The 22,772-nt window shown below is 45.1% G+C and overlaps 1 protein-coding gene across 2 annotated transcripts in view; it reads right to left on the bottom strand.

Moving 5' to 3' along the window:
- Positions 1-4,987: 4,987 nt before the first annotated feature.
- The window catches only part of LOC149324465 (ATP-binding cassette sub-family C member 10-like), a 39,899-nt gene continuing 22,114 nt past the window's right edge, over positions 4,988-22,772 (bottom strand). For both annotated transcript variants that reach the window (XM_089565496.1, XM_089565497.1), the window contains exons 14-20: positions 21,889-22,016; positions 20,208-20,377; positions 14,931-15,091; positions 11,378-11,631; positions 9,999-10,263; positions 8,074-8,186; positions 4,988-6,977 (exon numbers count right to left, since the gene is read on the bottom strand). In XM_089565496.1, coding sequence (XP_089421622.1) covers positions 6,767-6,977; positions 8,074-8,186; positions 9,999-10,263; positions 11,378-11,631; positions 14,931-15,091; positions 20,208-20,377; positions 21,889-22,016 — 1,302 coding nt within the window. In that variant the 3' untranslated portion in view covers positions 4,988-6,766. The remainder of the gene's footprint in view (positions 6,978-8,073; positions 8,187-9,998; positions 10,264-11,377; positions 11,632-14,930; positions 15,092-20,207; positions 20,378-21,888; positions 22,017-22,772) is intronic.

Here is a 22,772-nt window from a genome sequence, read left to right as displayed (position 1 = left end):
AAATCAAAACGTAGCTCAAACGCGCTTGTTTTGGATTTTCAAGCATCCACGTCCATTCATAGAGAGTTCCGTGTGCGCGAAAAAGAGCACGACGATGCGGCGCGGCGAGGAGCGCCGTCGTTCTCTCCGTTGCGAACATGCAGCAAACGACGGCGACATAGGCGGAGTGCAGCAGCAGCAGCTGTGTGTTTTCGTTCGGTCAGGGCCTGTGCACTCTGGCTAAGGCAGGAGGCACATGTCCGGCAACACGTCCGTCGCGCCGCTTCCGAACTGCCACACCGCAGCAAGCAGGGACACACGCAGCGGCAAGCACTGCTGCGCCGCTCTACCCAAGCTCCGCCGACAACCGGTGTCGCACTTCGCCGCAGCACAGCAGTGCCTGAGCGCTGCTTGGCTTGGTGTACAAATATTGCAAGAAAAGACGGCATCGCCTTGTTATCAGAAAGACTGCCAGCTATACTCGAGCGGCGACAAAGCATGCCAGCTGATGTTGCGAGCTTTGGGCAACGGCACCGCTCGCAGGCGCTCCGGGCGAAGAGCTCTGCGGCTGCCTGTCTGCCGTGGTCGTCGCTAGGCCTATAGCCTGCTTCACATCGAAGCGGCAGGGGCCGGCGCTTCGGAAGTCGCCTGCGCTATAATTGAAGGCCTATTCTTCACTCCGTTTTACTGTTAACAGCATCATCTCACAATAAAATAAAAGTATCATCAATTTCTACGGCGCCTTCAGCAGCGGAGCTAGCGGGCGCAAGTCGAGCCGGTCCCCAGCGTCGGGCCAGCGGCAGCTTCGAGGCGGTTCTCGCAACAAATTCGCTCGTACCACAGTTGTCACTTTTACCAGCAACTCGGTATTGACCAATGACCCAGAAAAATGATATATTTTCTCATTTCCCTATCACAGGGTTTATTATTTACGTCGAGAACACTCATTAGCTCGTTTTTATGACGCCGGCAGGGGATCCAGGCTGGCCGGCCGGCAGGCTCAGCTTACTTCACGTTCGCACAAGAAAATACAAAACGGCCATGCTACCAGAAAGGATGCTTGCTAGATTCTAGCAACGACAGCATGCCTGTGCTAGAGTGGAGCTTTCGGCAACGACACCGCCCGCGGCGACGCCGGGCGACGAGCTGCGCGCTGGTCCCCGACTGCCCTAGTCGTCGCTAGGCCTAGATCGCTGATCGAGCGGCCGTATCCGGATCCACACGCATTTCGCCCTGCAGTGCGCCTGCTCGTAGTCGAGTCCGGTCCAAGTGTTGTTAGCCCTCCTTTATCGACAGTAGATTCGACCTGCAGGGTAACACGGCAACGCGCACTGTCGACGGATCGCAGTGATACCGGCTTGTAGCTTCGCTGAGAGGTGCGGCCGGACGATAGGAGTCCAAAAGCCTTTCCGAAAATCCGCCCGGGATGACAGTCAGGTCCCTCGACCTCTGCAAATTTTCCGCCATCGCTTTCACAAACGCAACCAGACATGCCACAAGGTGGGAACTAGTGCAAAGGCTGTGCAGAGCGCTATAGCTGCGCGTCTTCCAGCCAAAGGTGCCCAAAATATGGCGCACGACGCCGACGAAAGTTGCTGATGATGATGCCTGCCGAGTTGCCAGACTGAATTTTCTAAAGGGTCTATTGAGCCGGTGGTCTTAGATCAAAGGTTATCTTAAATTCTAGAGTGTAATTAGGTAATTTCTTACGCAGCTTTAATGAACTTTCTCACTGCATTTTGTTGCTTTTGTTTACATGAACTGATAGCCAGTGAATTCCCATACCTGATGACATTTTTACTTTTTTTGTTTAGGCCACGTATAAATAGCAATTTACAATTAGCTTAACGAGCTGCAGTGTCCTATACTGCGACCTTTTACTCTCGAGATAGTATATCAGGATGACATGCTTTTAGAGAAAAACGAAGAATGTCACTGGGTATGGGAACTCTCTGGCTATCAATTCATGCAATTAAAAGCAAAAAAATGCAATGAGAAAGCTCATTACAGCTACGTAAGAAATTACCTAATTACATTCCAGGCTTTGTAAGATTTAAGACTAGCAGCTCAATTATGATGACATATTTAGAATCAGAAGAGAAAAACACATCTGCGTGCAAAATTTGATGAGATTCTAGCAACAAATAAAAAGGTTAGATTTAAGACCCTCGTCCCCCCTTAAATGCATTCAGTAGTGGCATTGTGTCCTCTCATGTCATTACTTGTACTAAGCCGATATAGTGCACTGTACAGCCATGTGTTGCTAGGGGAGTGAAATATCTGCAGGTAACTGCGGAATAGCCGTGGAGGCTACCTCTGCAGTGTGTGTAAACTCTCATTCACACTTGCAGCTGGGATGTGGTGTTCAGCTGCTGAGCGTGCTGTATTTATTCACGTAATAGAAGCACTTTTAGAGCACAATTCTTAAGCACCTGGGTTGAGCTGCCCGAGCAGAGGTTTAGCAGCAAGCTGAAGCCAAATGCCGCCACCGTTCAGCGCTCTGTGTTCCATCTGCAAGACTACCATCCGGAGAGCAGTTCATGCATTCATGCAAACTACTTACCTTATCTTTGGGGGGGGGGGGGGGGGGGTTAGGTTGGCATTTGTAATGTCACAGGTATATTGACAGTGTTGATATCCAAATGCCTTTGCGACGCATTCCGTTTCGGACTTCCACTCTGCGGCATTAATTAGCATGCTCCCATCAAGATACACAAGTTGTTTTGTGTATTGTGGCACTAGTTTGGACACCATGACCATGAATAAAACTCCGGCCATTGACACAATTGCCAAGTTACTGGGTGACCACAGTGTAAATAACCTTTATTTATCGAGCAGTCGCTAAAGAATCGTTGCACTTGGGATGCATAGAAAAATTTGTACAGAAAAAAAATTTCTGCCACAGGTAGCAGACATGAAAAATAATGCAAATTTCTTGATGAAATCTATACAGATTCCTGATGAACATCAAAATAAGACAATCTGCAATCTTTGTTTGAAAAAAATCTCAACAGAAATCAATCTTTTCTTCCCCAACATTAGGGTGTTTTCACGACACATTTCGTGGTACATGACTAATTTTCAAAGCTTTCCATGAACACCTACACTTCACTGATGATCACTCTCTGAAAGAAAAAAAAAATGTCCACGCGCAAATTTCTACATGAACATTTGTACAGTTTCAGAAGCATCGGATGTTGCAGACCAGGCAAGTGAGTTTTGTACAACAGACAGGTAACACTGCTGGGTGCATGCTTCATTAGCTTACATCAGCTGTCCACAACAATCAGTGGTTGCAGTAAAAGTTTTTTTTAATCATCTATTAGTCTTCTTCCCTGGGTTGCTTTGAGCAGAAGTGCGACTTCCAAAGTTCTATCGCAGCTATCATAGCTCAGCTAACTCATGAAGTTGCCTGGTTAGTGGCACACAAGAACTTAAAAGCACTACTATGCTCTCAAGATTTGCAGAGCTCGCTGCTTTGCACATCAGAGAATGTTGCAAAAACATTGGCGTCGTATACAACATGGAGGAAATACAGCAATATACAGAAATCGTGTAGCAAACTTGCAAGGACGAAGTTAAGCTTAGTCACTACAGATCTTTTTAGAACTTTCAAGCTAAAGCATGCATAGCAGTTAGAACAGCTGGTCTCTGACGACTTGCTAAAGCAGTGCTATGGTATGAACAGTGCAGCTGACATGACCTAGGTAATCGAAGGCAAATTAGCAATATCATTTGCATGACAGTGCAGTGCTAGGTCATAAACCGCTCCCGCATGTAACAATCAAGATTTTGGTCCCTCATTATCCGGCACTAGCTCTAGCCTCTGCAATGCTTCTCTTTCTTGAGGAGTGCAAAGCACCTGCAACAATGTTGGAAACTGGAGCTTATTCCAGGGTACCGTCAATGCCAAACTAAGCATAAAATACATGTTGCTCACACATTCACACAGTTCTTATGTTTACAGGTTATGTATGCCACTGAGCATGCTTACTGCCTGACCCCAGTAAAGCATTTGATTGCCTTAAGTGGGGACACTGGTCTTGAAAAAAAAATTTTTATTAATGAAGTCACAGTTACGAAATCTTCAGGGCATATGTATTTTTGTGTGCTGATTCTAAATAGTATGTCATTTAATTTCATGTAAAACAATCCTTGAGCACTTGTGCACTTTTTATGCAAGTATTTTGCGGAGCGTTCTGAAGAAAATTTGTGGCAGGAAACTCGTTGAAATGTATGCCATTGGGTTCTCTTGACACCAAGGAATACAATAAGGGTAAAATTATCATCCTGGTTCTCATATAACTTAAGTAATAGGGTACTGAAGCTGCCACTTCAGAAACAGGAATACGCACTTTCCTTCTCATTTCTGAAACGACAACTTCAAAACTCTATAACTTAAGTTCTATGATAGGCAGGAAGACAATTTCACCCTTATTGTATTCCTTGGTGTCAAGAGAACCCAATGGCATACGTTTCAGCGAGTTTCCCGCAGCAAATTTTCTCCAAAACTCTCCGCAAAATACTTGCATAAAAAGTGCATAAGTGCTCAAGGAATTGTTTTACATGAAATTAAATGACATATCTAGAATCAGCGCACAAAAATACATGTGCCCTGAAAATTTTTTAACTGGGACTAAATTAATAAAACTTTCTTTTCAAGACCAGTGTCCCCCCTTAAAGAGAGACAAATATAAGTTTGCCTATATGGTTACCATGCTGTAATGACAAAGCAGCTGTTTTCACTGAAAGCGAAGTTACATAAGCTTGATGAGGCCAGAAAATAAAATGCCAGTGTTACCACCACACGCTGTTTTCGTCACATTCTTTTTTCACGGATCTCGGAGGCTACAGTGCACTGCTATACACTTCCAGTCGGCCATCATGAATGAAGTCTGCAATGATCAACTTCATCATCAACATTGTGAGTGGTGAAAAGAAAACTTCCCATTTTTAAATAAAAATAAGGTCATATTTGTTGCTGAATGAACACCAGCAAGGTCACAAAAACTAAAAAAATCTAATTTTACTAAGAACGAAAAAACAACTCTCCTTGAGCCTTTTAGAAGTCGAGACTCAAAGTAACCATTCCAACCATGCATGCAAACTACACAAATAGTTAACGAAACCATAAATGCTAAAATATACCTGCACCCAGGCTTAGCACCACAAAGAGAAGCAAGTTTTTAGCACAGGAACTCTGCACACTGAACTGAACATTACAGACAGCCTTACAGGAGCACTAATGACTGAAGCATAGCAAGCACTGAGCATTGAAGCTACTTTTATCATGTTGCTTTAGGAACTATCACAGTCACGCACTCCAACTGCTAAGAAAACTAAAAAGGCTCCAGTCAATCTGGAGATTCCACACACACACACAAAAAAAAAAAAAAACTTTAGAGATTCAAAACTTGTTTCTAGTTGCATCACTTCTGTCAAGGTTGGTGAAACAAGTACTAGTTCCAAAAAAGGGCTTCTGCTGTTCGCAGTGGTCAAGAATTTTGGAAATTTTGCAGAGCTGTTGAATTCGTGCCTTTCCTACACCGGAGTCTAGGGGCAGTGGTTTTGGTCACTGGACTTTAAATGAAACTAAGGCAAGCACACACGAACTAACTCTGATGCACCATTTCTCTCGGTCGGCAACACAATCTGCAGACTTGCACGTCTTGTGGATTTTTCCGCTAGACAAATACATTCGAAAGCCATGATTCCATGAGCGATGTGAAATGCAAGCAAAATTCGGAAAAGAGAGAAAAGCGGACAAATGATATACCAATTGCCAGTGTATAGTTGCATATATCACAAGGCGAGCCACAACCACAGCTTTGATGTTAAAACATTGAGCAGTAATGGTTAGCTTCACTTTCAACTGGGCCATGCTAAGTACCAAAGATAAACACGTAAAGCATGCAGAAACCATTACTATGTCATGAGTGCATCCATCAGCGTATCTTGCCAACACTGGTGATGACGCAACCACGCGGACAACAAATGTGGATAACCACATGGAAGGCGGAACAGCAAAATCAAGTAGCAAGCTTGCAAATCAATAGTGTTCCCAGTTGTTTCGCACAGTCTTTTGCATTTACACATTCTAAATTAAACTAGCTCTGCTGAACTTTTTTTCTCCCAGCATCGTGACGAGTGTGCCAAGAGCGTTCTTTCTGATTATTGGAGTTCAAGTCCAGACATAAAGCCACACTCCACAGGAGGTGCAACTCTACTCTCTGGCATAGAGTGATTTCACAAACACAAATGGCTTGCAGCTATACTGTACACCGGCGACACATGGTGGTGAGAATGACAACTGCCTACTGGCACCTGTTGTGTCATATCACCATGACCTTTAGTGTGAATTGGGGAATAAGTTTTTTAAACATCTGCAAATTCATTAGAAAAAAACATGCCTAGTGCTCAGCCTTTCCGTCACTCGCATAGTCGAAAGTGTATATTACATACAAGGTGGCAATACTGCATATTGTAGTACTTCCGCCAGCGGCCCTTATATTCTGCAACACTACTCAGCCATCTGTTCATTCTAGCAGAGTTTCTCTTCTTATGCTGTTGCTTTGCACCACTGGCACACATTTCAGTAAATCTCTAAGCAGTATTATATCTCTGTGAGCGAGTATTTCGATTACAGGGACATAAAGTCGCATCACAGTCATGTTCTCACTGCGTGCGGCCTGGCTTGCTATCCAAGCACTGCTACCACGAGAAGCCCGCAGGAACGCATTCGTTGTTTAAATAAACCCTGCACTAGATCAGTATGACGCAAACGTTGCTAAGGATCGGAGAACCCTATCAGTGGAACATCGTCGTCGTCGTCCTCTGGAGTCTCGACAAGAATCTCACCTCCGTTCTTGCGTGAAGCTTCAACGAGAGTGCGGAAGTGGCCCTTTCCGGTGCGGAGGAGCTCCTCTGGGGTTCCGGACTCGACGACTTTGCCGTGGGACATGACTAGCACTTGATCACAGTCTAGAACAGTTTCAACCCTGCAGAAGAAAAAAAACAACAAACAAACAAAAACAGTTGGAACACTAAAACGAGACAGGAAGATAAAAACGAAAATCAATAAATAATTTCCCAGTAGAGCTGAGAATGACAAAAAACTTCCAGTCACCACAGTGTAATGCGAATTTCAATGACTTCTGTTGGCTGTGTCTCCAAAGTGTGCATGTCTGTTAAAAACTCTCTGAAATTCAAGCTGCACTCTGGTAATTGGGTGGTTGTTTCTTTTTCTTTTTACACACCTTAACGAATGATGCACAATCACGGGTGCAGCTGCTTGCTCCCTAATTACACTTAATTACAAACCCATCTGTGCATGCAAAAGATACAGCACTGGCTTGATCATTAATTGCAGTTAATTACCACTTAACTACAAAGCGCTTCATGCATACAGAAAAAAATGGGAGCAACCTTTTCAAGTGGACTCCCCATACCACAAATACACAATTTATCCCTCAAAGGAAGCACCAAGTTTGTTTACTCTTAACACAGCTCTTAAACACTGTTCTTGAGTTCTCTGCATTCAAGTGAAATTCAACCAGTAATAACACAACTGTTGGTGAGAAACCAGTAACATGAAGTTGCCAGATGAGCAAGATGATGGTGGTGGCTTGGAAATGCTCTGAAGCCACTGTAATTTCAAAGAACTTTACAGCAATGCTGACTTCACTGCTGACAAACAAGGACTGAAATTTGGTAATGACATGGCAATGTATGTCTACAACATACAGGTACATGAGAAGCTTGACAATGCCAGGACTGTATAACTTGTAAAATACAGCCCAGGGGATTCTCCTCTAGCACCGTCGCAGTTCCATTTGTAAATATTATCGAGCACTGTTAATACAGTACTCTCGTTAATTAGAACTTGCCTAGTTTGAACTGCCAGTTTACTAGAACTAAATGTTTCATACCGCCAGCACAGAGTACATTAAAAACAGCTCCCGTTTATCCAAGCTCCTACTAATTTGAAAAAAATTTTCCATCCTCTCCGAGCTTGAATTATTGAATGTCAGCTGTTCTAATAGAGCTAAATGAGATAAACTGAAAAACAAGAAAAAAATGATGTTCTATCCTTGCCTGTGAGCTATCACCAGGATTGTGGTTCCTTGGAATGTCCTCCGAATAGTCTCTTGTATGGCACGATCAGTCTCCGCGTCTACTCCTGCAGTTGCCTCATCAAGGCAGAGAACCTATAAAAAAACAACAAGAGGCTTGTTACATGGTCAATGATCTTTCCTCAAGATAAGCAGACTAGCTTAACCACAGCAGACAATGTGGCATGACCATCCCTTCTGGCAACGCATCCAGTCTTAATTTCTTACCCCGTACACATTCAGGATGAACAAAATAACGGGCAATACTGGAGCTGGAAACAGAACTAGGCATGAAATGGTCAGAGATGGCAGCAGATGGAAAATTACTTCCCTCAACCTAGACTCGCTAACAACCTCGTGGCTAAAAAAATTGTCTTTTCGCAAACAGTTCACAGTTGTTAACAGTCACTCATCTCCGTTTAGCGATGTTCTATCTGGTGGTCCTGAAGGAAGCGTCCTGGGCCCATTGCTGTTCCTGATTTACATTAACAATCTGCCATCCAACATTACATCATCCATTCACTTGTTCACAGATGCCTGCATAATTTACCGCAAAATCCGATCACCTGCAGATCATCTTGCACTTCAAAGGGACCTCGATCATGTAACCACTTGGTGTTCATCACGGCAAATGTCACTTAACACCGAAAAATGCAAGTTAATGACATTCAGCCGCAAAAAACCTAACTTTCCGTTCAATTACATACTCAATAACAGTTTAGTCTCTCAGGTGTCTTCTTACAAATACCTCGGTGTCCATTTTTCATGTAACTTGTCCTGGCCCACTCATATACAGATAATAACAGCTAAGCATCCTGGACCTTTTCCCTTGAATCAGTTCAAAATCATGCTGCGTGTTTCATCTCCAGAAACTACGACCGTCACTCAAGCGTCACAAACATTAAATTATCACTCTCTCTTTGTACCTTGCAATCACGAAGATTAATTGCCCTAGTCTGCTTATTTCACAAGATAGTCTATAGCACTAATCATTCGACTCTCCCTCTTGCCCAACCTCACCGCACCTCGCGCCGTTTAAACAACCATCTCAGCTTCCAACGCCTTTCAGGTAAAACCGTTGCATTCAATTCATCCGCTTTGCCGCAGTTCACTGGAATGGTCTTCCGGAACACATCGTCAATATTCGTGATCCAGCTTCTTTTAGGACCGAAGTAACAGCCATTTTTTCTAATTACCGACGCGTCACAACTATTGCATAATGATGTTCTTATTGTTTTATGATGAGTACTAAGAGTCAGTTGGCATTGTGTAATGATGTTCTTACTGTTTAATGAGTACTAACAGTCAATCAGCATTGTATAATCATGTCATTCGTGCTCCAGCTATTAACCCTATTTATGCAATCCCCCCCCTCACACAATACTCCACGCTTGGAGCCTGTGAGGCAACCTGAATAAATAAATAAATAAATAGATGCTGGCACTTAATTGGGCTCATCGAATTGTATGTCCCACGGACATCGTCCTTTATCTTCCTATAGCAAATCAAAAAATCCTTCCATGTCTTCTGATGTGAATGAAGCACTCTAACTCGTTTGAGTGTGCACTGCTGGAGGTGGTTTTTCAAGGTCACACCTGGAGTGCATCAGTTTCGAGGCAGACTCTGGTCCAGTTCCAGGTTTGACTTTTTTCTTTTTGCCTGTCGACTAATGACAAAGTGCTGTAGAGGAAGGCTACTCAAAATAGTTCAAGATGCTGTGAACTCTGTGAGAGCTCAGAGCTGGTGGCTTTCCGGTCACGGCAGTCTCATTTCGACGAAGGCAAGATGGTAGAAGCCCGTGTACTCTGCGATGTCGGCATATGTTAAAGAACCCTAGGTGGTTGAGAAGAACATGCACAAGAATGACAAGACAAGAACCAGGCACAATGAGACGGTGTCTCCACCCACCCGTGCCTTGTAGAGAAGTGCCCTGGCCAGGGCAAGCAGCTGACGCTGCCCCGCACTCAGCAGAGAACCGCGCGGTCCCAGGCTCGCCTCAAGGGCCGAGCCCGCACTGCTCCCGCTGCCGAGTGACCGGACAGTGCGCCCCAGTTGGCACCGATCCAATGCCTGCCAGATCTGGGCGTCCGAGTGCAATTCCCGCGGGTCCACATTGTCACGGACCGAGCCGGAGAACACAAACGGGTCCTGCGGAATGGCTGCCAGCCGAGACCTGGAGCGATCGCAGAAAATGCAGAGAAGGGAGTTGGAGACACGCACACAGGAGTGAGGTGCTAGCAGCAGCTCTGTCTGAGCCTATGGTTCTCGGCCACGGATGTATTGGGGATCAGTCAAGTACTAGTGACTGCGACCGAGGAGCCACAAGGAACGAGAATGGACGTGTCCAGATGACAAAAGTCTTGCGACCATGTATCGTGTTTGTTTTGCAGAATGTGATGAAAGAACAGTGTGCAGAAACGGGACACAAGAAAAGGTAAAGGTTTTTCGTCATATCCTTGAACCACCACCTAGGCCAAGTTCACGCTGGTGTTCAGCGTATGTTTGCAAAACAGAAATTTAACCTATTAATTTCACTAGTCTGTCCATGTGTAGCAGTTGTAGCAATTGCATCTTCAATTGCAGCATAGGGCTTTTGAACAACTGCCTATCAATCAGACAAGTTCACGAGGAGGCATAACCGAAATCATACTATGTACCCGGTCTGCTGGTGTACACAAGCTCCAAGCCCCATCTCCACAGTTCTTATTCTCTAGCAAAAAAAAAGTTAGAGGCGCCACTACAAAGCATGTGCTTCAAAACAAAAAAAGACATGTCAACTGCCCCTTAAGGAGGGATGTTGCTTTTGAATCCAGAAAATGGCCAAAAAACTGATTTTTTGAGCCTTTTGCCACATTTTCTTATGTCTGCAGCCTTTTTACAAGATTCAGAGGAAAAATTATACATTAGAAAACAATTTTCTGGAGATATATACCAGTCAAATATTATGAGACAGTCATATTACCATTTCTAATAAGCTAAATAAATTTCTTCTAAATGTATCAAAAAATAAAAAAAATTTTTGGTGAAAGCCACGTCTCTTTGAGAACCACTGTTCCAAGCCACTCTGGTAGAGGGAAAGGCCCTACTGCACCAGGGCGGAGGATCCCCTCCCCATAAACTCTCGCCGTGGCCAAGGAACCATGCCCTGAAAATCATGCCCTAGGGAACAATCACCTAAGGTCTATTCCCTAAAGACGGGCTATTCCCTAAAGACAGGGGTCTATTCCCTAAAGACAGTTCCCTAGACACTGCGGCCTGCCCAGCTCCGATTCAAACGAGCACCGCACCTCACTTCCTTGGGATGCATGCGGAGGACGTCGACGCCATCGATGAAGATGTGCCCACTCTCGACGGGGGTGAGCCGGAACAGGGCCTGGAGGAGGGTGGACTTGCCGGCACCCGTGCGGCCAACAATGCCCACCTTGGAGCCCTTGGCCGCCTCAAAGCTGACATCCCTCAGTGCCGCGGGCAGCCCAGGGCGGTAGCGAAGCGTCACCCCGCTGAACTTGATGGCGCCACAAAACGGCCACCCGAACGGAGGCTGCGAAACGCGCGGGAAAAGAAAATGCGGGGCACTGCGAAACAATGAGCGGCTTCGTGCTAATCTTGACGGTTGGCACCGATGTCCGTTTGTTTTGAACCTGTGTTTGCCTTGAACTTTTGTTTGCACTATTTCTTTATGCAACTGAACAAAGTGCATATCGGCTAGCTTAATGGTCAGCACTAATGCCGAGCTATCGCATACAGTTACGTGGCGGCCAGCCGAAGGACGGGACATTGATGAACGATGGCAAAGAGATGATTCAATGGCCGCCGGCCTAGCATGAGCGCTCTGTCTCGCCCCACTGCCAGCTCCATCTTCTTCGTGACAATATTCACACTGTTTCTTTACACCTGTTGTTTATGCTGTTGGGTGACGATATATTACGGCATAAAGTACGGATAAAGTACGGCATTACTCTATACGGTAACTGCTCCGAATACACGAAAGAAGCATTAAATGTTATCCTAAAAAGAATCGTCAACACTATATCATACGGCACAAAACTACACTCGGTTGACATGAAAGAGAGATACGATGAGTTAGGCATCCTTCAAATTCGTGAACTATTTCACTTTGTTGTGTTAACATGGTATTATTATTCAAATGAATATAAGACTCCCGTAAAAAAAGATGTCACCTTGAGAAAAACGGAACGTTTTTTTAAGCCACGGGTTTACACAAACTATGGTAAAAAGATGCGCAGTTATTACGTACCGGCTGTATTTAATGAAATTCCCGATGATCTATGTACTGCAAGTAACAAACGTAGGATGATGACTGACATGAGAAATTGGTGTGCAAATGTATTTCCCTGTGTATAGCTTGAGTTCTTTCGTATGTGCAGTTTTGTGTTCAAAATTTGTTTTTTTTTTTTTTCTATGTTAGTATGAGTGTTTAGACAAGTAATGTATGCATATGGAGGTATTTCTCCACCTGCTGCCTGATCAGCCAACAAGCAAAATGTGCTTAGGCAGATCAGAATTTATGAATGTGTACGTATACAGACGAATAAAATTTTGATTTGATTTGATTTGATATATAACAAGATAAAGACTGAAAATAATCCCAACGGCACTCAAGCAACACAAAAGAAGCTAAGATACCAGCCTCCATTTAGAAAAAAAAAAAACTACTTCATTGTAGTACATTTATGATGAACTGCAAGACATCTCCCCCACATCTAGCCGAAGTGCCTGGCACGGTCTGCTCAGCTTCCTGATAAACTGGCCTCTGTGTGACAGGCCAAAGAACTGTTCAGTGCTGAATTTGATGCCGACTAAAAATTATTCCCTCTCTCAAGACTACGTAGCGAAAAAAGAGGTGTAGCAGTTGTTCCCCCACTCAGGAAGGCTGGGAAGTGAGACCTTCATATTTGGCTTGGCTGATAATTGGCCTAGAACATGAAATCAGTACGTAAGAGCGCTAGACAAAACTCTGCGATGAAAAAGCGCAAATTTTTAGGCAGCACATTTAAAACGCTGACGTGCTATTCTAAAGCAGATGGTAGAGAAATTGCCGGAAATGTGGAAGAGTGCAAAAGGTATTAAATTAACGAGGAGGATAAGCAAAAAAATTTTATAAAATATGGTCTTGGAAATTGGATACAGCCATTTCAAGCGCTGATTTGAGAGAGTTCAAAGCTTTTCTGAGAGGTTAATGTCTTGGAAATGCTGGTTGCTAGACGGTTTGCTAACTTCTGTATGCACCTATTATCAACAAACATTTACTTGCAATAAATTTATTTCAGTATTGGAAATGAGCTTCTTCTGTGCACAATGGGGAGTGTCATGGTGCAACTATGTTTTAGAAGCCGAGACCACGTTTTCGGCCACAGAATGGCCAAGCCAAGCACGAAGTCTATACTTTCTGGCATTTCCATGGCAAATGAAGCACTCTTTAAAAAACTTGCATAGACAGTGGCGCCTCACTTTACTACGACAGCAGTTGAGGGAACAGTCAAATGTTTAGGGGAATCCCCCAAGGTGGAGTAAATTTGTAATAAGGGAGTAATTACTCATTGGCATCCACCCAAGCGCAGCCATACGGTTACAAAGGAAAGCTATACAGCTTTCTCAGAAACTTCGTAGTTAAAGAAAAATTCGTCCTGGTCCTGGGTTCGAACCCGGGACCACCGCTTCACCGGAGCAGTCGCTCTACCAACTGAGCTAACCGGGACGGCAAGCTTGCCAATGAGTAATTACTCCCTTATTACAGATTTACTCCACCTTGGGGGGATTCCCCTAAACATTTGACCAACACAGTTCCCACTTCGAGTTACTGATCAATTCGCTCTCACCCTACCATAAGCTTGCCGTCCCGGTTAGCTCAGTTGGTAGAGCGACTGCTCCGGTGAAGCGGTGGTCCCGGGTTCGAACCCCGGACCAGGACGAATTTTTCTTTAACTACGAAGTTTCTGAGAGCTTTCCTTTGTAGCCGTATGGCTGCGCTCGGGTGGATGCCAATGAGTAATTACTCCCTTATTACAGTTAAGGGAACGTTTTACAGTTCTGTGGCCACGATGTCTGCAGCATAACGTGAAGGATTGCAAGGAGGAAATAGAGGAGAAAAAATGTGCTGGGCTGAACGGCATGAACTAGCACTTGCACTGTTTGCTACTCTAAGCAGCAGCGCGAAGTAATGCTTGCGCTCTTTACGCATAGTGCGTTCTGATTGGTTGCGCTTATAGTCCCACCATGACTGATGTCACAGGTTCTTCTAAAGCCATTAAAGTAAAATAAATCCGGTCGACAGTGGCGTTAACGCCAGTTATGCTCTTGCTGTATGTTCAGCAAGCCCGCAAACTGCTGTCGCAGAATGTAGCGTTGCATATCGCGGTAACCGTCGGTGAGCTCTTTTCTGAAGATAATTTTTAGAAACCGTATATGCTGGCAAGAGGGTTCAGCTTAAGTTAAGAACAACGCAGCGAGCTATGGAAAGGAAAATGATAGGTGTAACGTTAAGAGATCGGAAGACGGCGGAGTGGGTGAGGGAACAAACGCGGGTTAATGACATCCTAGTTGAAATCAAGAGGAAGGAATGGACTTGGGGCAAGGAAGACAAGATAACCGCTGGTCCTTAAGGGTAACGGAGTGGATTCCAAGAGAAAGCAAACGTAGCAGGGGACGGCAGAAAGTTAGGTGGACGGATGAGATTAAGAAGTTTGCGGGGATACAGTGGCAGCAACTGACAAAGGACAGGGTTAATTGGAGAGACATGGGAGAGGCCTTTGCCCTGCAGTGGGTGTAGTCAGGCTGACGATGATGATGAAGATGCTGGCAAGGCCGACCACAACTCACCAGGATGCCGCCATCCAGCTGCTCTTCCTCGAGTCCCCTGATGTACTGGTCAGCTCGCTCCACACTGACCATTTCTTTCTCCGTGTCCGTGAACGACGTCACCAAGCTGCTGAGCAGCGACGTCACCGAGAGTGCGTACGACAGTGCCAGGCCCACAAAGCCTGCAGTTCAGCAGATGTCGGGGGACGACTACAGTGACCCAATGGACAAACACTACACCAACTGTACTGCACACAGCAAGGGTACCGAACATGTGATGTTCATGTGATGAACATGTTTTGTCTAACTTTTCCCGCACTGCTAGTGTAACTACAATGAAAAATACTTTGAACCTTCCTAGCCTTTCCCCTCGTAGAAAACTCGCGCGAATACTAACTTTTCACAAGATTTACTACCACAATCATCAGCTAAAACGGGATCTTCTATCAGAACCATCGTTCATATCACCTCGCATGGATCATCGCCACAAGGTACGCATTCCATACAGCTGAAGCAATGCATATTTTAACTCGTTTATACCCAAGACGGCGAGCGATTGGAACCACCTGCCCACCTTGGTTGCCGACATTTCTGACACCTGTTTATTTAAAAATGCCGCGGAAAACTATGTGTTTGACTAGGCTGTTTTCTTACGTAATCTGATTTGTATTTTGTTCAAGCTTACGTTTTTTCATTCCTTGCTGTATTACATTATATTTTCTTTTACTTTTTGTTTTCATTTTGCTGCATTGTTTTTACTTTTTTATCCACTCCCTTCTGTAACGCCCCACTGGGGTTCTGAAGGTATTGTAATAAATAAATAAATCGGTGCCTGTCAAACCAACTACAAGCCATGGTGACACGAACTAGCAGAGTGCTTACATAAACCTCAAACACTCACAGTCTGCCAAACTGCTACTGCTTGCAAATTTTCTGACAGATGCAACTGCAAAATGCTAGCTACAAATGCAGCAGAAATGCATTATCACTGGTGAGCATTACCACCTCTTTCCTCAGCTCTTACGGGGAATAGAAAACAAGGCGTTAGGGATCTTCCACAGAAGCTCGCGTATTGTGTTGAGGATATGTATTGCCTCTGTGGACGACGGAGCAAGCTACAGAAACGAAAAATGATCAGGGTCAAGTTAAGAAAGCAGAGTTCGTCAGGGAACAAGCGCGAGTTGATATCCTAGCTCTGGAGATTTCAATCCTTTTAGTCTCGGGAGAACTCCAATGGCTTTCGAAAGATTCTGAAGAAACCCACATGTCTTGGCTTCCATCCCTTTTTGCACTGCGTGCATGCAAAAAGGTGCCTGCAGACATATGGCGCCTCAACAAATGCATCAATTCAATTAATAACGAATGGCTCTATATACAGTGAACACGGCCGCTTGATGCAAAGCGCAAAGCGAGGTGCGGCCAGCCACGTCGCGCCGCCGACAATGGGTGAGCATGTCCTGGCGGAGTTTACAGTCGCGGCCGCTGTTTTCGGTAGGGGCGCCACTGTTCGGGGACAGGTCGCCCGGTTTCCCGGGAGTGGACTCCCGAAGCGCTCCTTGCTTCGTCGTGTTCGAGCGCGTTTGCCTCGTGTAAAACCGCATTTGCCTTCCATATTCAATGCAAAATAAAAACTACTACTACTACTACTCACGTTCCTCATGTATGCAGTGCTTTATTTGGATTTTCTGCTGTGCGCATGAGTGAGCACGTTTGCCTCGCGTCTGCGGTGCTGGATTTGGACTTTACGCGTGCGCGTGAATGAATGTTTGCCTCGTGTCTGCCGTGCACTCTTTGGGATTTTCGTGCATGCGTGTGTGGAGGTCAGGGACGTGTATGGGGCACGATGCCGCGCATCTGCCGTGTGCGCGTTTAGTGGGTATCATTAACTAATCATCATTACTGTTCGTACATCTACTGTTTCGCTCCTGTGCACCGTTAGCAAGGTAATGGAGCACTTTATTTTTAATCATATAAGCAGTTTTCTGGAAAATAATAATTTCTTTTCTGAGGGACAGCACGGTTTTCGACGTGGCCTATCCACGGTTACGCAACTACTACACACTACTAATGATCTCATGGTAGCTTTGGATCAGGGTGGGCAAATTGATACACTGTTCCTCGACTTCGAAAAGGCGTTTGACCGAGTCTGTCACAAAAGGTTATTACTTAAGCTAAAAAGTGTATTGCAAAGTGAACAAATTTTGAATTGGCTTGATTTTTACTTATCCAATCGACAACAGTATGTCTGCATTGAAAACTCACTTTCTTCATCTGCCCCTGCATTATCCGGTGTACCACAAGGTTCTGTCCTTGGACCTCTTCTTTTTCTGATCTATTTAAATGACCTGTCTTTGGATTCCTCTGTACAATGCCGGTTCTTCGCCGATGACTGCATCGTGTACCAGGTCATCGAATCTGTGCAAGATCAAATTGTGCTACGTGATTACCTCTCTGCAATTAACAGTTGGTGTCAATCCTGGCGTATGAACCTAAATGTCTCTAAATGTGCCCACATGATGGTCACAAGAAAGAAAAAACCGTTAATATATACTTACAAATTTAACAATGCTGATGTCAAGCGGGTTGACAACTTCAAATATCTTGGTGTTATAATTGACTCTAAATTAACGTGGAACGCACATGTTGAATATGTTGTGTCGGCGTCACTAAAAAAGCTGTGGTTATTAAAGCACCGCATGAGGCACTGCACTAGTGCAACAAAACTTGCAGCATTCACGACACTCGTTAGGCCAATTCTTGATTATGCTGACACTGTTTGGGACCCTCATACTAAGAAAAACATCAATCACATTGAAGGGGTACAAAAGAAAGCACTTCGATTCATTTTTAACGCTTACCATAGAAGTATCTTTGTTTCAGACCTGAGAACACGAGCTGGGCTCCCGTCGCTAGAAATGCGCCGTTAACTACACCGCCTACACATGATGTACAGTATTGTCAACCACCATGTCAAAATAAGTTTTCATACTTACATGCACTTCAACGAATCCAGGAAAACGAGAGGCAAGCACAGCAAAACAATTGTAATGCCGCAGGTTAAAACTAACGCCTACCGCTCATCATTCTTTCCTCGAACCACAGCCGGGTGGAACGCCTTACCCTGTGAAGTAGCTGACATGCCCTCAGTTGAATCTTTTGTTGCGGCCGTGTCATCTTACCTATGATGCAGCAAGTATTTCTTTACAACGCTTCTTGCTTTGCCGTCCGCCTTTCAAAGTGTATTCCTTCTTTCTTTTTTTGTGTGTTTTTTGATTGTGCACATTCCTTCGAGGCTGATTGTCAATAGCATGTTTTCTTTCTTTGCCGCTGTTAAACTCACCTTAGCAATTGTTCAAGAACAATGTATCCACTCCTGCTTTGACTGCCAAGAGGCAGTTGGCAGTATTTCATAAATAAAAAATAATAAAAAAAATACTACTACACCATTAACTATCATTACTGACTTTTCAAGTAACCATTATTGACAGCTGCCGCGGACGCATGGACGGACGGACACGCTGGCGAGTCATGAGCCATAAAAGGCTTACGCCTTAAAAGTAGATCGAAAGCTTGAGGCGCATTTAATGCAACATCCTCAGGTACAGCCGCGAGCGCCGTCGTGCATCGTATAGGCGGCCGTTATGGACAGCGTTCAGGCATACACTTCCTACCTGCTGCGGTGATTGTGACATAATCGGCGTTCTCAATGACTACTTAAAAATGCAATCTTTAATGAGCAAGTAGAAAGCGCACTGTTTACGCCTCAAACAGTGAGCAACGGGCGTACCGACGCAGCTGTCGCGGCGTTTCCCTGCGAGCAGTTGTCCCCGAGCAGTGGCGCCGCGGCGGGCGCACGGAGAACTAGGCCCAAGACGCCGTTTCTGTGCGACGTGGCGGGCCGCACCTCGCTTTGCACTTTGTATCTAGCGGCCGTGCAGTGAAACAGTCTGCAATGAAAAATTGCAGTCTGGGTTTGTTTTATAGGGTTTGACGTCAAAATCGACTCGGCCTTTGAGAGACATCGTAGTGAAGGGCTCTCGATAATTTAGACCTTCTGGGGTTCATCGTACAGCACACGGGCCTCTAGCATTTTTCCTCCATCAAAATGTGACCACCGCAGCCGGGATCGATCCCGTCCGTGTCTTTATGGTCAGCAACTGAGCACCATAACCACTGAGCCACCATGGTAGTTTGAACAACTGCAGTATGATTAGCCCCAAAATAAAGTGGACAACGAAAAGCTGGTGGCTGGGGTATGCATGTATTTATGAGCATGGGGAACCCCCAAAAGCATTCCAAGGGACCCCAGGGTTCTGCCGAACCCAGTTTCAGAACCCCTGTTCTAGCTGAGATTGCGAAGAACAAATGGATATGGGCACGGCATGAATAAAGAGAACGGACCACTGATGGCCACTTAGGGTAAGAGGAATCTGACAGTAGGCAAGCGTAATGGGGGACATCGGAGAGTCAGGCATGCATATGAGATCGGGAAGTTTGCAGAGATAAGGTCGCTGCAGTTGGCACGGGACTAGGGCTGACTGGATACCAATGGGAGAGGCAGTAATTGTTAACCCTAAAATAAACAGGAGACTAATACCCGTGCCACACGCGCACAAGAAATGGCAGTAAATGCTTAAGGCCTTAAGTTTGTTAATGCCATTATTTTCGGAGTTGGTGCTACACGTCCACATTTAATGCCATTATCGAAAGTGGCGATGACGATAACGCTTGCAAGGTAGTCAAAAGTTTCATCTGAATATAAACATTGCTAATTGGCACAATACATCGGGAATTTTGTTCAAATTTAATGTAAAAACGATCTTCCAGAAAATACGGCTGTTCCTGCTTTACAAGTCGAAAAAGTAGCCATAAACTCGCATGTCATCACACAAATCGAGAGTAACTGTCAATAAGGCTGGTGAAAATGGCGCTCTTCGGATCGAGAATGCGATATAGATGCCTCATGTTAAGAATTAACCATTTCCTACTAGTTAGGATGTTGTTACTAACAAAGCTGCATGCTCTTCTGCGTGCGGAATGGGAACGAGAGTACGCATTGCACGGGCGAATGAGTTGTGGCGAACTCAGTAGGTCGCGAATGGTAGTAAGGCTAATGCCATTAAATTTACGCGTGTGGCACCGCACAAATGTCATTAAAACTTAAGGCAGTAAGCACTTACTGGCATTAAATCTGTCCGTGTGGCACGGGTATAAATGTGCAGTGATATGCAGATGATTGTCAAGAAATGTGCAACAACTGTCAATCATTCAGTCAAGCTGGTACTTCTCATCGCTTACCGGCGCTGACCCCCCGGACCTGGTGCTGCACGACGGCCAGGAAGGCGACACCCGAGGTGAGCAGCACGCCCATGAGCTGCAGCCGCAGGTTGAGCCACTGGGCGGCCGCCTGCGAGGCAAACACTGCCTGCTGGTTGACGGCCAGCTTGTGCAGATTCTCCTGGCAGAACCTGCGACGACAAACGCAAGGCACATGAACTCACTCACCATGGAGCGCCGCACCCCAGTGAACCAAGGTCACACTGCAAAAATACACAGGGGGCATAAGCTCTGCTTTCTGCTGTCTAGAATAGTAGGTTTGTGCTTACGTGGTGCCAACAGAGGACAGGACGCAAACAAAGGGACAGGCGCCCCACTGTCCTTTCATCCGTCCTCTCCTCTATTGTCGTCATGTGACCATAAGCCTATTTCAGAGTCACGAACCAGATAGCCCACCAAAAAGTGGTTTCTCCTGCTGCACAACAGCATCACCAAGGGCCAAGAATTACTCCGTGGGTTTGTTGTTAATTTTTTTTTTTCAGCGATAAACTCCATCAGCACACTAAATTTTTCAAACCTTCACTGGACCAACCGTCTTAACAATGAGTAGCAACTGGAAAATGCACCTTGAAAGTTTTCACATCAAGATGCAAAGAAACTGGCGCTGAAATGTGCTCATAATCTAGGGGAGAGTTCATTGCTGTTGTCTCTTGTAGACAACCATCCACGTGCACCTTTTGCATTTCTTTGTGAGGCTGAACCATCACAAGGAGGCATTCAACATAACAATAAAGCAAAGTACCCTGATTAAGCAAAGTCAGGCACCACATATTGACCTTTTAACTGCCAACCCCGAACTGTACTCATCATGGGAGATTGTACCAATATCGCCAATGACGAGTCACACTAATCCAGCCCGATGATGCGTTGCTTCTACCCCTCAAGACAAGTTATGGTTGGCAATTGCGTTGGCAGCAATTTTTAACACTAGACGGAGACAGCTGTCCAAGAAAAGTATGTTTCGTGCCTTTGGAGCGTTTTTTAAGCCTGATAAGTCATTTTCAGCGAAAATTGTGGAAAAAGTTGGCAATTTTGGTGTATTTTCCGGAAATTATTGAGGCAGTTAAAGGGTTAAGGCACTCACAGCTGCCCACAGTGCTGTCACTCCCACACAGCTCAGTGCTGTGTGGGAGTGGAACTGGTTCCAGTTGGAACCAACTGGAACCCAGATGGTTCCAACTGGAACCCACTGGAAATTGTTCCATAAACCAGTTGGGCTGGAAAAGATTTCCTGGACACACCTCGACCTGCAATTTCTTACGTGTCTGTCTGTCTGTGTGCTTGCATACATGCTAGCCTCCAGTATCCCCTCTTACTACGATGTGAATAAGTCGAGCTAAATGCAACATTTAGCTCTTCGGGCTGTCCAGTATTCTGGAGAATAAAGAGTTCAGAACTGACCACTGTTGCCACACTAGTACCTGTCCAGTTTTTTTTATGTTAGGTGGCGAGAGTGCAAGCGAGTTTGTTATCACGGTTCTAAAGACAAACCTGCACAAATTACGGTTTGGTTACAGCGCACGTAAACTTGAAAAAACGGACACATCAGCACTGGCTCACTGGCTGTGCACCAGACCGCTTTTAGTCCCAGGCTACCGACCAACCAGGATGTCCTCGACAATTGCATCAGCACACACCTTACCTCGAAACTGCCTTGAAGCTGTGGATGACCGAGAGGCCAGTGACGGTCTCCGTGAAGTGGGAGTAGACCGGTGAGAGCGTGATGCTCCCCAGACGTCTGAGTTCCCGCGATGTCCACCGATAGTATTGCTGTAACGTGGGAAGAAAAAAATAATGACGAAAACTTGAAAGCTGCCTTAACTAGAGGCCCAACGGCTCAACTCTAGCGACAATGTGCGTGGGTGCTGTGTGTGGCACAGGTTGCCTAACAGCTAAGCTTCTGACTGAAAATGGTGACCAACAAAAAATTAACAAATAAACCAACTAATCACATTTGCTCTGTGCAACACTTCATTACAAGCTAAATGTAAAAACTACAACACAAATTAACATTTCTCATAAGCGGTCATGGCAACACTGACATACTTATGACTTCGCATTCAAACCAGCTTGCCCCAATACGCCAGCTCTAGGCAGAGCAATATATTAAATTCACATGCAAAAATCAGTTACAACAGCTCTTTGTGTCCACGTTGACATCTGTTCAACAGCAAAAGACACGATTATAACTGAGAAAATTGAATTTAAATATCAAACATCCCCCCCCCCCACCCCCCCACCCCCAACTCAACTTAAATTCGTGATACTAATAAAAAGAACTCCGTAACCAACTGTTTTCACGTCACTGCAATTTGCGTTTAAAATGATTAATCGATCGATCTATCAGCCATTTTAAAGGCAAACTGCAATCAATTTAGTCAATGAAAATCAAAACCAATCAATCGATCAATCAATCAAAATCAATTGATAGAGGCCAACTTCACTGTCCCCTCAGTGTCCTCTTGATGAACACAGCAGAGAGGCAGTGAACTACGTAGATCTAAATCTATCACGGAGTCTCACTAC

This window comes from Amblyomma mixtum, unplaced genomic scaffold (genome assembly GCF_055824585.1).
Source record: "Amblyomma mixtum isolate Tamu unplaced genomic scaffold, ASM5582458v1 scaffold_29, whole genome shotgun sequence".
Taxonomy (NCBI): domain Eukaryota; kingdom Metazoa; phylum Arthropoda; class Arachnida; order Ixodida; family Ixodidae; genus Amblyomma; species Amblyomma mixtum.
This window is presented reverse-complemented; position numbering and strand designations above follow the sequence as displayed.